This window comes from Gymnoscopelus microlampas (genome assembly GCF_963454915.1).
Source record: "Gymnoscopelus microlampas genome assembly, chromosome: 7".
In the NCBI taxonomy this organism is placed as follows: Eukaryota; Metazoa; Chordata; class Actinopteri; order Myctophiformes; family Myctophidae; genus Gymnoscopelus; species Gymnoscopelus microlampas.
The window spans coordinates 14,844,078-14,856,797 of NC_139944.1; the positions used below are offsets into that span (position 1 = coordinate 14,844,078).

Here is a 12,720-nt window from a genome sequence, read left to right on the forward strand (position 1 = left end):
TGATTCATTCCGGACATTGGGACCAGCAGGTTACAATCCTATATCGTAACCCCTGGTATTGACCACATTGCTTAGCAGAGTTCAGTGATGCAAATGCATGTCAAGTTGATCAACAGATTGTATTATTCTCCAATGCAATAACAGTACTGAAATGAAGGCTATAAGGGCAATAATGGGAGCCCTTTCTTTTTTAAAGTAACTTCAAAGTTACTTTTCACAGTAACGCATTACTTTTTGGTGTAAGTAACTAGTAAAGTAACTGAGTTACTTTTACATGACAAGTAACTAGTAATGGTAACTAGTCACTGGTTTTCAGTAACTAGCACACCACTAGCACAACACTACAACGGTGTCTAACCGAGAGTTATACTTCTCCAGTACAACGGTGTCTAACCGAGAGTTATACTTCTCCAGTACAACGGTGTCTAACCGAGAGTTATACTTCTCCAGTACAACGGTGTCTAACCGAGAGTTATACTTCTCCAGTGCAACGGTGTCTAACCGAGAGTTATACTTCTCCAGTACAACGGTGTCTAACTGAGAGTCCATGCAGATCACAGTTGACAAATATTATATATTATCGGAGCTATTATTAATGTTATCGGTTTTATCGTGATGACGTCATAATTCCTGATATCGAACCGATAATTATCGGGCCGATACTTATCGTGCACTAATAATTTTATCGCAAATTATTGTCTCCGCCAGGCCGAAGGCATGGCGAGAGAGTATGCTTTACCCCCTGTCCGTCCGTGTGTCTGTGTGTGTGTGTGTCCGTGTGTCTGTGAACAGCTAATCTCTGGCACCGTTGGCTTGATCGCAGTGAAACTGTGCACACACACTCCCTGGATGCCAGAGCAGAACCTCTGCCCCAAATTTTTCACATGGGCCTTTTATAGCGCCACCAGGAGGCTGATTTGTGCAAAAGACATTTTTGGACAGTACTCCTACAGATTTTATCCAAACATCACGCAAATCGGTGCACAGTATCTCTATAGTCATGTGATCAACACAGATCTGCCTGATTTTCCATATTCCATCCTGATTGGCTAAGGTTGGCTTCCAAAGTTTGCAGGATTGGTCCATTTTGAACTAAATGCCTCAAATCATGAACGCAGCTTGTGATTTATGTGAAATTTAACACGCATGTTCCCACTAGGCCGAGGAAGAAATGCCATTTGAAAATGTTCAAATCAGCCTCATGGTGGCGCTATAAAAGGCAGATTTGTGTTTTTAACTATCTGCACCGATCTGCGTGAAACTTTGCACACATACTCCCTAGAGGCCAAGGAAAAATATCTGCCCTGCATTTTTCACATTAGCCTTTTATAGCGCCACCAGGAGGCCGACTTATGTAAAACTTTTTTTTTTTTAGATTAAGCCTTCACATTTTTTCCAAATTTCACGCAAATCGGTACACATGATCTCTATAGTCATGTGATCAAGATGCATCTGTTTGATATTTCATATTCCATCGTGATTGGCTAACATTGACATCTAAAGTTTGCAGGAGTGGCCCGCTTTGAACAAAATGCCGCAAATCATGAACACAGCGTCCAATTGTGGTGGAACTTTGCACGCACATTTGCACTACGTTGAAGAACAAACGCCACCCTTTTAACATTGCCCTATTATAGCGCCACCAGGAGGCAGATGTTTCTTTTTTATATTACTTTTAATTTTGTCCAAACATGCAAATCAGTACACATGATCTCTATAGTCAAGTGATCAAGATGGATCTGTCAAATTTTTTATATTCCATCCTGATTGGCGAATTCCGAAAATTGCTGGCCCACAATAACCTACCTGACCTGGCGGAGACCTGTGCTCCGAGGAGCACTTTTTCTGGTTTTTATATTTTTCTCTGTTGTTGGTGACAACTCTAGTACGACGCCACGACGGCACGACGGTGTCATGAATGCGTCCTTTCACAATATTGTGCGTCAGCGACGCAGGACGCAGGCCTATGAGCATCTCTGCTCAGTGCGGCTGCAGAGTTCATGTGCAACATCGCATGGCTGTGGCTTTACAGTTTTCCTTCGCCGTGTCTGTAGGTCACCTCCAGGGACCCCCAAGGGTCTCCAGGGACCCCTAAGGGGGGGGGACGACCGCGGACCTCCTTTTTTTTTTTTTTTTTTTTTTTTCATCCCATGCTTTTGTACCCCCAAAACTATTTTCTTTTTTTTGGGGGGGGGGGGGGGGGGTCCTGCGCTGTCCATCATGACATCTATGTCATTCTTTCTTGTTTTCTCTCTCTCGGATTTTTTTGTGTGAGGGGTTGAAGTTCAGAAGGCGTGTCCTACGCTGAAAAGATGTAAGACACCTCTCCATTGGTCACTCGGAGTCTGAGTGACAGCGCCTCCCTTCCTTATGTAGTTTGTTGAATGCAGGGATGGAGGTGTGTTACGGCCAGCACTGTTTTTTGATTGATTGAAATATTAGCAGTTTGCCAAAAAAAACAAACAAACATGAAAGTACAGTTTAATGCAAGGTCAGCTAAGAGGATTTAAACCCAAGAAAGCCTATGACTTGTTTCCATTAGGGTCCTTCCTACTGAATTCATAGAGACATTTATGACAGACAGTATATACACTACTATGCAAAACATCATAAAAACAAAACATAAATATATGTATATATGTACAGTAAACAGTTTGAGTAAACAGATTTATGGAATACTTTATTAACAGTAGGATACAGAGGTACGATTTTTACAATGATGTTATAAGGATAACACACAAAGGCTTGTTTCCATTGTGGTCCTCTGGGACTGAGGTCAGAGCTCCATCCCAACTCTGGGCGCTACACTATTGAGCATTTTAGGCTATTAGCAATTCAGATGATTCCCTAATGCTAGGTTTCTGTTCTACTTACAGTTTGTGATCTGTATTTAAAATTGTTGTTATTGTTATAGTAGGCCAGTGGTTCCCAAACTTGGGACCGGGACCCTCAGAGGCGGTCCCCAGATTAGCTTAATGGGCAACATAGTTTTCTCTCTCAACAGTAAACAAACCAACCTATACATACCAAGTGTATACAGGGTAACATATTTTTAAGTGACAATTTAATGACTTTTAAGACCTTCTTAAGGCATTGTGCGCAGTGCGCTTGTAGTTTGGCTATTTTCACAATATTTATCTGTGGAACCGAGTAAAACTAAATGTAATTCCTACAATTTCAAGTGCTTGTCAGGGTGGGTGGTCCCCAGTTCAAGTATGATTATTTTGGGGGGTCCCCAGTTCAAATATGATTATTTTAGGGAGTCACAGCCTGAAACGTTTGGGAACCCTTGAAGTTATAAAATAAAGCTATACATTATTTCATGTTATATTCATTATTCTAATTAAGGCAAGGCTGAAGTGACTGGCCTACTGGCCAGGCCCATTCCAGATAGACTGCTTTGGAAACGTTTAGTCTGATTGTGCGCTTACTTTATGATCCATCATCCAAGGCCTGAGGGTTCGAATCCACTGCGGGTCACTTTTTTATGATAGGTTAGTTAGTGTCAGGTTAAGGTAAGGTATAGTTTTCTGTGAGGCTATTGAATTACGCTGGCAGCATCACAAGAGCAGAGGTGAGGGACCCACATACCCATCAAGAGACTACTGACTCACTCACTGAAACTCATACCCTAGGGAAACCTGGTGGTAGACTTGGGTTGGATTTCATTTGCCCCATTGAATTAAAAAGGTAATAGTACAGATTATTTGGGACTGTAGCTTTAAATGCCACATGCATATTTTCAACCTGCCAACAATACCTTAAATCCTAACAAATGCAGTTCTAACTTAGTATGCAGAAGCACTTTTTGTTTTTGCATTCTCAACCAGCATTTCAGTATACACAGACAAGGCCTAAATTGAGCAGAAATGTATTTATCCAACATTGACTTTCCTATAATTAGCATAAACTGCATTTGAAGGTCAAATTAACAGATAGCAATTCACCATGTATTCATACACCATGTATTCATACAACTACATTTTCAGTGAAAAAGATTTTAAAGATGTATTTTTTTAAACAGTTACAATGTCAGTGTTACACTGCCAGTGCCCTTGAAAGGTGCAAACATTTCAAAAGTTAGGGAGGGTAAGTGATTTTCTTTCGTTAAATTAAGTGTTAAATAGCTCTAGCTCTAGATTCTGATCGTACTCATTGCTTTAGAGGGTTCAGTAACATGTCTCTCCGGCTCTCTAACAGAAAATGCATTCTCAGGTTGGGATGCCAATTTTATCCAATCAAGATAGAAACCTCAGTCAAGATACAGAAGTGAAATTGGAAGTGATGACACAAATAAATAAGCAGCCACAATTGGACCTGGAACACTATAAAAATGAAGAGGGTGTTCTTTGCATTTCATTTCTACACCACAGCTGACATTTTTAAACAATGTACCCCCTCCTGCTGTGATGTCATCCAAATGTCATAGTATATGATGTCCTCACATCAGGACAGTGCAATTTAGGTTCATAATCGTCCAAGTTCACTTTTAAGTTTGTATCCTTAACACAAGTAAAAATTGACAATGGACTGGAGTAAAAAAGTGACAATGTACAGTTATTTACAAGTTACACTCTGTCAAAGCTTGCACCATTAATGTCAGAAAGCAAGTTGGTCTTAAAAGACTCGTAATCTTCAAGGTGGGCTGTTGGAAGTGTTACAAGCACTAACAATTGGATAACAAACAGTGTGGCCTGTGGACTAGACAGTTGTGGTCAACTATTTTGATTTTCTTTCTCTCCGACACCAGCAAATGCCTGTGTCCCTGCCCAGTCAGCCATTGCATCACCATGGGCACAGAGGGTCTCTCTTCTTCAGCCGCATCTTCTGGTTGTACATCTTAGAAAGGACAAGAGATCAGAATCAACATCTGAAGTAACAAGTTTCAAAGCTTAAACAACTCATTCACAAGAATCACCAATAAAATACACAACGGACCAAATATGATTATGATCGGAAACTGTATTATTTGTCTGACAGTCCGATATCCAGATAATGAAATTGTGTTGTGCTACTGACAAGATACACTACGATCACTTGAGAACATTGCTTGCCCTGTACCCGGTTAGTTAGTGGCTCCACTTCTTTTTCCTTTATGAAAATAAACAAAATACTACGGAGCTTGCACAAAAACACATTTCACCCATTGTTTTACACCTGTAAACCTGTGATGTGACAATAAAGATCATTGTGACAAAGACTATTCTGATTCTAAAATTGGTTCAAATCTGGGCATATGATGTGCTGTATGAGTGTAGGACAGGGTTTCTCAAAGTGGGTGCCGTGACGCCCAGGTCCAAGTCCAGGGGTGCCGCAAAATACTTTGATAATGTTTGGAATGTATCAATATCACTTCAGTTTAACACTTAGAACCTCTACACTTAATAAAACGGAGTTGAGGTGCACCGTACTTGGTGCGTAATCTCTTCACCAAAATTAGCAATCTACAAGCTCACAACGCGTTGTGAGCTTGTAGATCTGCTATTTTTGGTGAATGTTCCCCTCAGAATAGGAATGCTAGGGTTCAAGTGGTTAAACGTCAAGTATAATGTTATTTGCAATGTGTCCTGTAATGGAAACAGATATTCTCTCAGTTTTCCTTGTGACAAACTGTAATTTAGGGGGGAGGATTTAAATAATACATACCATAATGTGACATAAATGTAAGGTGCTGTAAAGTAACAATGTAATTCAGGGGTGCCGTGGATGAAAAGTTTATTTACACGGGTGACCTGAGCCCAAGAAGTTTGGGAACCACTGGTGTAGGATCTCCTAAGGTATAGGAGATCCTACACCAGTGGTTCCCAAACTTCTTGGACTTAGCTTAGGACCTAAGCCAATATCAAAATGTCTTATGGAAGGTTTTACCTACCCTCAAGTAAAAGATATTGGAAGTTATCCAAGATCTTCGACTCCTCCACATGATTTGCCGAGCCTTGTGGAGACATTTCTGGGACCAGGTGTGACACAATGTAATGCACGTCCACCTAAGAAAACAAAAGAGTATTACAGCCCAACAGTTTGATCCAACAATGAAAATACCACTTGGCACTTGAGGAAATGTTAAGGCATTCAAAATAATACAAGACTAGAAAAAGCGCTCCTCGGAGCACAGGTCTCCACCAGGTAAGGTAGGTTATTGTGGGCCAGCAATGTTGGGAATGCGCCAATAAGGATGGAATATGAAAAATCGGATGGAGCCGTCTTGATCACTTGACTATAGAGATAATGTGTAACGATTTGCATGATGTTTACTGCAACACTCCATTGGCTATCTCTTGATGAGGTCGTAAACCTCAAGGCCTTCATGAAGCTGTTGCAGCATTGGTATGTGTTTAGTGCGCATGTGTAGGACAAGAGCCCTTACAAAAGGAAAAGAATAACAGACATCAAATTTTATGACAGCCATTTTAAAATGTACAATTACAATTTAGGCATTTAGCAGACACTCTTAAGAGTGATTCACAGTAAGTAAGGCAAACACAAGCAGGGGTTGACACTAACGGTTGCCCGACTGCCCGTGGCAAGTTAATAAAACGTTCAGGCAAATGTTGTTTGCCTTCAGGTTGCCCGATGGGCAAGTGCATTCCGTCTTTATTAAATAATATTGGCTATTTATGAAGAACAATGCTACTTTTTTACAATTGGCAGATGCACTCATTCAAAGAGACTGTCGCCACTCTGCAGTTATCGATTGGATTTAACATTGATTTGTTCTTATTGTTCAAGTCACACAAACGCAGGACAACACTGGAAAACAACTTAATATTTTGTCTCTGTTGTCCCGCAATGACCACAAGGTGACCAAATGTATGTGAATGTGAACAAATTATCCTTACCTGGGCCTGTGGCCTGCATGGTTGGTTCTGCATTCTGCCAGGGAGACAAGGAGAAGTTATTGTCATTGAGGCCATAATACATGGCTACAGGCTGTAGGAGCCTGAATGTGTACCGTGTTGTTTTCATATTTTTGATTAGGCTGCTTTGATTTTGATTAAGAAACACTTTTCTTGGGTACTATCATTTCGGTCAATTAGGACATTGGTGTGGTTTCCCCTTTTACTGTACCGTGTACAGTAGCACGTCGGTGTGGTGAGACTAAATAGAATGCTTAAGTCAGGGGTCTTCAACAGGGTCACCGTAACCTAGCATCCCTCCCTACTACTGAAGAGAACTTTAGCCAAAAATAGCAGATCTACAAGCTCACAGCGCCTCGCACTACAAACTTGTAGATCTGCTATTTTTTGGAAAGATGTTTGGTGTAGAGGGGGAAAAAAAGCAGACCAAGTACAGAGTGAAAGGTCTTTACTAAGTAGTTCAGCCCTCAAATACTAAGTATTTGAGGGCTGAAGTGGTTAAATGTCTGAAAATACACATTAACATGAATCCAACATGACAGTGTCTGTCAAACAAGTCTATGAAGCTATCTATGAAATATATGAACAAGTTTAATCTTCATTTTATACACTATGTATTGGGGCCCTGCTTCATCTCTCTCTGAGCTAGGGGGTCCTTGGCCTGAAAAGCGTTGAAGACCCCTGGCTTAAGTTTCATACTCATTTGGGTTCCCAGAACAACAATTATGTCAATATATAAACAGTTACGCAAACGTCAGAATGTACCTATTTGGATGCGTCGTAGTTGAGAGCCTAGCACACTAAGCTGCACTTTTCATTTACTCAATGATAACAGTTGCATCAAACAACGCTAAAATAATTGCAGCACATCACAATAAGAGCATGAACTAACGTTATGGATGATTGACCTGGTAACTGGAGTAGCTACATAATACACATGCAACGACATGCTGCAGGCTGGCAATAGGCGTTGGACGCGCGAGTCACGGAGTGACGGCCACTAGCAGCACAATTATGTATTTTAAATTACTATCTTATATAATTCAATTAAATAAAGTCGCCATAGGCCTAATATGTGAAAAGGTTAAAAGGAGGGAAGTTAAAATACTTACGCACTGAGCCACTGACTATCTGCCAAAGTGTCGCACCACAAAAATCTGCCACAGCTGGAGAAATGTACTGGACAGGAGTAGAATGTTGTTGTTGGCCGGGGGAGGGGGGTGGTTAAGGAAGTTGTCAAGCTGTCACTCAGACTCCGAGTGACCAATGGAGAGGTGTCTTACATCTTTTCAGCGTAGGACACGCCTTCTGAACTTCAACCCCTCACACAAAAAAATCCGAGAGAGAGAAAAAAAAAATCGAGACCAAAGACTTAGGTTTTGAGAGAGAAGACGTTTTGCAATCAGAAAAAAAAAACTTTCATTGGCAAACAAGGAAAAAAAAACATTAAAAACATTTTATTTAGCACAACACATTTTATTACCCAAACATTTTACTAAGTATTTTGTTTTATGTAGTTTAAACAGTTTTTCCTTATTTTTTTAATCTTGAAGTTTTGCTCTCAATTATTTTTTCTTTTCTTTCAGATCTTATATTTTTTTGCTTGCAAATATTTTTTTTGATTGCGTTTTTAATTTGTTTTAATGAAAAAAATGTTTTTGTTCTGTTTATATAATTTCCTTTGCTTACTAATTATAATTTTTTGCTTGCTGTTTTATTTTGTTTTCATTCAAAACTATTCTTTGCTCTGTTTATATTTTTTCTCTCTCGAATGTTTTTCTTTTGTTTGGTTAATAAAGACACAAATGTAACTCCATATCATTCCAACTAACTTCTCTCTGGCTTATAAAGCACTTTCCACATTGTCCTGTTTGGCACGGGGCACTATTGAGACAGTTTGTATGCATGTTCTCTCTCTCCTGGTTCTGTGTGGAAAAAGTTAAAAAAAAAAAAAAAGGAATCTCTCATAGAGAGTGCTTGTATTGGCTATTTGGCTTCAATAGCCCCAGATTGTGGAATATTAGTATAGAGTGATTCAATATAAAATGTTACTATAGCATTGTCTTCTCTATGTTAGCAGTATAGTCTTATAGCTTGACAATAAGGTCTGATGAGTCTACAGTATGATGGTAGTTTCTGAGTGAAGGGGTTAATGTAAGCATCCACACAATTTGTCAAGGTTCCAACATAGAATTGTACCCAGATACTATTGGACGTCCTGGAGTGGGAAATGTGTTCTTATGTAACTTTGTTAATGTATATAGTGTAAGTACTGCAATAGAGGTGCTCGACCAGGATACAAATCTAAATTGTTTTTTGTCACTCGCCTGGAACCCCTCTGTAGCAATCTGTTTTATTTTGATTACAGGTGGTCGACCGCAGACTGCAGAGTTTTGTTTCCTTCTTTTTTTCTTTTCACTGTGCGGGAGGCGGGAGTTCTAATTCCAGCTGCTGTAGGTCTACTAGAGGCTGGGAAATGATGTACAGTAGCCTAGTGGTTCATTTGCGACATCTGGTGGACACATAATGTCTCAACATTAAACAACCAGTGCCACAATTGTGTAACCCTGTCAGAATCTGTTCCTCCATTCAAACTCAGTCCGTCAGGGTTCAAATACCTAGGGATCAACACAACCCCGTACTCTACCATCCCTTTATGCTTCACTCCCATGATCGCCCAACTCAAGGCAGACCTACAAAAGTGGAAGTCATTGCCTCTGTAACTGATTTTAAAATCAATGTTGTAAAAATGAATATTCTGCCTATATTTCTTTTTCTTTTTCAATGTCCCATTCTTTTTGTCTATTTTTGTTTTCTCAAAACAATGGACCAAACTGTTAGTAACTTCTTGTGGGATGGGAAGGCACCCAGGGTGAGAAAATCATTACTCCAACAATTTAAATTCAATGGTGATCTTGCGTTACCAAATTTCCTTTTCTACTACTGGTCATCTCATATTCACAAATTAACCTATTGGCTTCATTCCGCATAGTTACCATGGTGCAGGCTGGAGGCACAGTCATGTTTCTCATCCTCCCTAATGGCCCTACTCACCTCCTCACTACCAGTCAATCCCTCCACCTTTACAGCCAAATCAGTAGTACGATCCACTCTTAAAATCTGGCTTCAATACAGGCGGCACTTTAAGTTTCCATCCTGATGCCCTTAGTGAGCAACCACCAATTCCCCCATCACTGGTTGATACATCTTACACATTTTGGCAGAACAAAGGCATTACGTTTTTCAGAGATCTTTACAAAAATGGTTCCTTTTATAGTTTTTCAGATCTAACTTCAGATTATAACCTACCTACATCACAGCTGTTTCGTTATTTTCAAGTTAGACACAGTGCTACTGATCTTTTTCCTTGTTACCCCTCCCTACCTCCCAAACAGCGCTGGGACGACTTTCTGACTTTTAAACCCCATCAGGAATCACTTGTTTCTAAAATATATGACAAACTTATGACCTTTGATGATCACCCTGTACTGTAGTTAAGGCCCGAACAGCTCGGGAAGAGGAGCTGGGAGCACACCTAACACAATTTAGAGATCAGTGGTGGGATGAAGCAGTACACAAAATACGATCAAGTACAAGCACAAGGCTAGAACTTATACAGTTTAAGGTATTACACAGAGTTCACTTTTCCAAAACTATAGACTATCCAAAATGTTCCCATCCATAGTAGATCAATGTGAAAGATGCCACTCCTCACCATGTAACCTGTGTCATATGTTTTATTTCTCCAACAAACTTAATACATTTTGGAGTGACTATTTCAATATCCTGTCCAAGGTTTTGGGTTTCAAAATACAGACGAACCCCCTAATAGCGATATTTGGGGTCACAAGTGATTGTTGCACTCGGATCAACTCCACACAATCAGATATATTAGCTTTTACATCCCTCTGGGCGAGACGTTGTATTCCAGTTTTATGGAAGTCTTCCAAAGCTCCATCCACCTCCATGTGGCTCAGGGATATAATGTGCTATATTAAGTTGGAAAAGATAAAATATTCTGTAAAGGGCAACTCCGTAATGCTTTCCCATAAATGGGATCCATTTATTACCTACTTCAACTTCCTACCCCTTCCCCTGTTCCTCCCCTGTTTTTCTTTTCTCTTTTCTGTCTTTTCTTTTTGTTCCCTCTCTCTCCTTTTCTTTTTTTCTTTCTTTGTTAAATTTAAGTTATCCCTATTTAAACCTGCCTTATTTAACTCATTTCTGACAACAGTGTAGACATTCCCCAGTCATTTTATTTCTCTTTTTACTGCTGTACGTAGGTCTGTGAGCACCTGTATGACTATACATATATAATCGTTTCTCTTCTTTAGATTTTTTTTAAATATGGGATATCATTATTCATGAATATGCACCTGTACCTTTGTAACCTTGCACTGATTTCCCTAATAAAAATGTATATTAAATAAAGAAAGAAAAAATGAATCTGTTCCCCCTTCACAGGAGCATCATGCGGAGTATAAGTAAATCACAATAGAACCATAGGATACAGGTTTAAAATCAGCAAATCGTGACATGGAAAATCTCAGCTGAATGTTTTCATGATGTCTGGGGTTAATTGATATGAATTCATGTTGGGCATACAGGAGTAGGCTACATGTACTAGACAATGCTAAATCTATGAATGCTTTATGAATCTAATATGACTCCTATGTGAATCCTATTTAAATTATTGCTCTAAAGAACAAAACATTTGTCAGTAACTTATTCATTTATTTATTTGAAGAATGAAGATTGAAGATTGAATATCTTTTTTATTTTTTAGTTTAAGAGGACAAAGTCGATATAATCAGAATACAAACGCATTTTTTGTCTCTTGAAGAGCACCTCATATGAATCTAATGTAAATGTATCAACGAGCGGTCATGATGAAGCCGGATAATGAAAAGTGAAAATTACAATGGAATTAAAATGTAGATCTCTTGTAAATAGAAAGAGGATACATGATAATGATATATAACAATTAAAGCATCATGGCCTGAAAAGATACATTGTCTTGTGCAATTTTTGGCCTTATGTAAATGACATTTACTCCAGCTCCTCGAGAAGAAGGCTCTCATACTCCTGAAGACCTTTGAAGAAAATATCTTTGGCTTTTTTGGTTTTCAGGTATGGATAGAGTTCTCTCATCTTTTCCTGATTGGTGTCTTTAAACGCCACTTTATCGTAGGCCTCTTGGGTGATGGCTTGCTTCTCATGAAGCACTTCCAGGATGGATCCGACATTGGTCACACTCTCAATCAGTTTACGCCGGTGTTGGTCAACAAAGTGCTTCGATGAAGCTAGGAGGAATGAAAATTGAGGTGTGGGTGAGACTCTGTGGGTGAAATACATTTAAACATGTTTCTGAACATTATATATTTTAAAATACGACTTTGCATCCCTCAGTTACTGCAATATTAGCAAGAATTTGTTTAGGCTTATCTTCGTATTTTGAATTTGATATAGGCATTGGTATAGCCTACTAGTTTTTGGTTCCTACTGTTTACGTGTCATAATCATAGGAAAAGACAACAAACAATCTAAAACTGTATGGATGTCAATTGGAGCGTAATGTCTTATAAACTGAATGTTAGATCTATTTCAGTTTGCTTTATGTACATGACCCTGTTTTGAATTAGAACTAACTGGGTCACAGTCAGAATGTGAAGCACTTAAGCCCATGCATGTTTATGATGCTTTGTGAGATTGTATTTAAGATATTTTCCAAATTGTTTTGAAAAGTGTTGAATCCCTACACAGGAAGTGACATCATCGACATACACTTCATACATAGCAGTGTACTCGATTAAAAATATATAAGAAAACATGAAATCCAAAGTACCACCATTGATGAAATGTT

General features: G+C 39.2%; 2 protein-coding genes across 7 annotated transcripts in view; both read right to left on the reverse strand.

The window, feature by feature from the left end:
• Positions 1–2,697: 2,697 nt before the first annotated feature.
• LOC311048355 (uncharacterized protein) lies at positions 2,698–8,062 on the reverse strand. Its single transcript, XM_084061602.1, has 4 exons — positions 7,970–8,062; positions 6,840–6,873; positions 5,873–5,987; positions 2,698–4,839 (listed from the first exon to the last, which is right to left on the reverse strand). The coding sequence occupies exons 2-4, from the start codon at positions 6,870–6,872 to the stop codon at positions 4,667–4,669; spliced, it is 321 nt and encodes a 106-aa protein (XP_083917728.1). The 5' UTR covers position 6,873; positions 7,970–8,062; the 3' UTR covers positions 2,698–4,666.
• A 3,591-nt stretch (positions 8,063–11,653) lies between these two features.
• LOC311049237 (nuclear GTPase SLIP-GC-like) overlaps positions 11,654–12,720 on the reverse strand; it is a 28,852-nt gene continuing 27,785 nt past the window's right edge. For 2 of the 6 annotated variants that reach the window (XM_084062738.1, XM_084062737.1), the window contains one exon: positions 11,654–12,160. In XM_084062738.1, coding sequence (XP_083918864.1) covers positions 11,907–12,160 — 254 coding nt within the window. In that variant the 3' untranslated portion in view covers positions 11,654–11,906. Of the gene's footprint in view, positions 12,196–12,720 lie in introns of all 6 variants that reach the window. The other 4 variants (XM_084062742.1, XM_084062741.1, XM_084062740.1 and 1 more) reach the window with 3 other exon arrangements.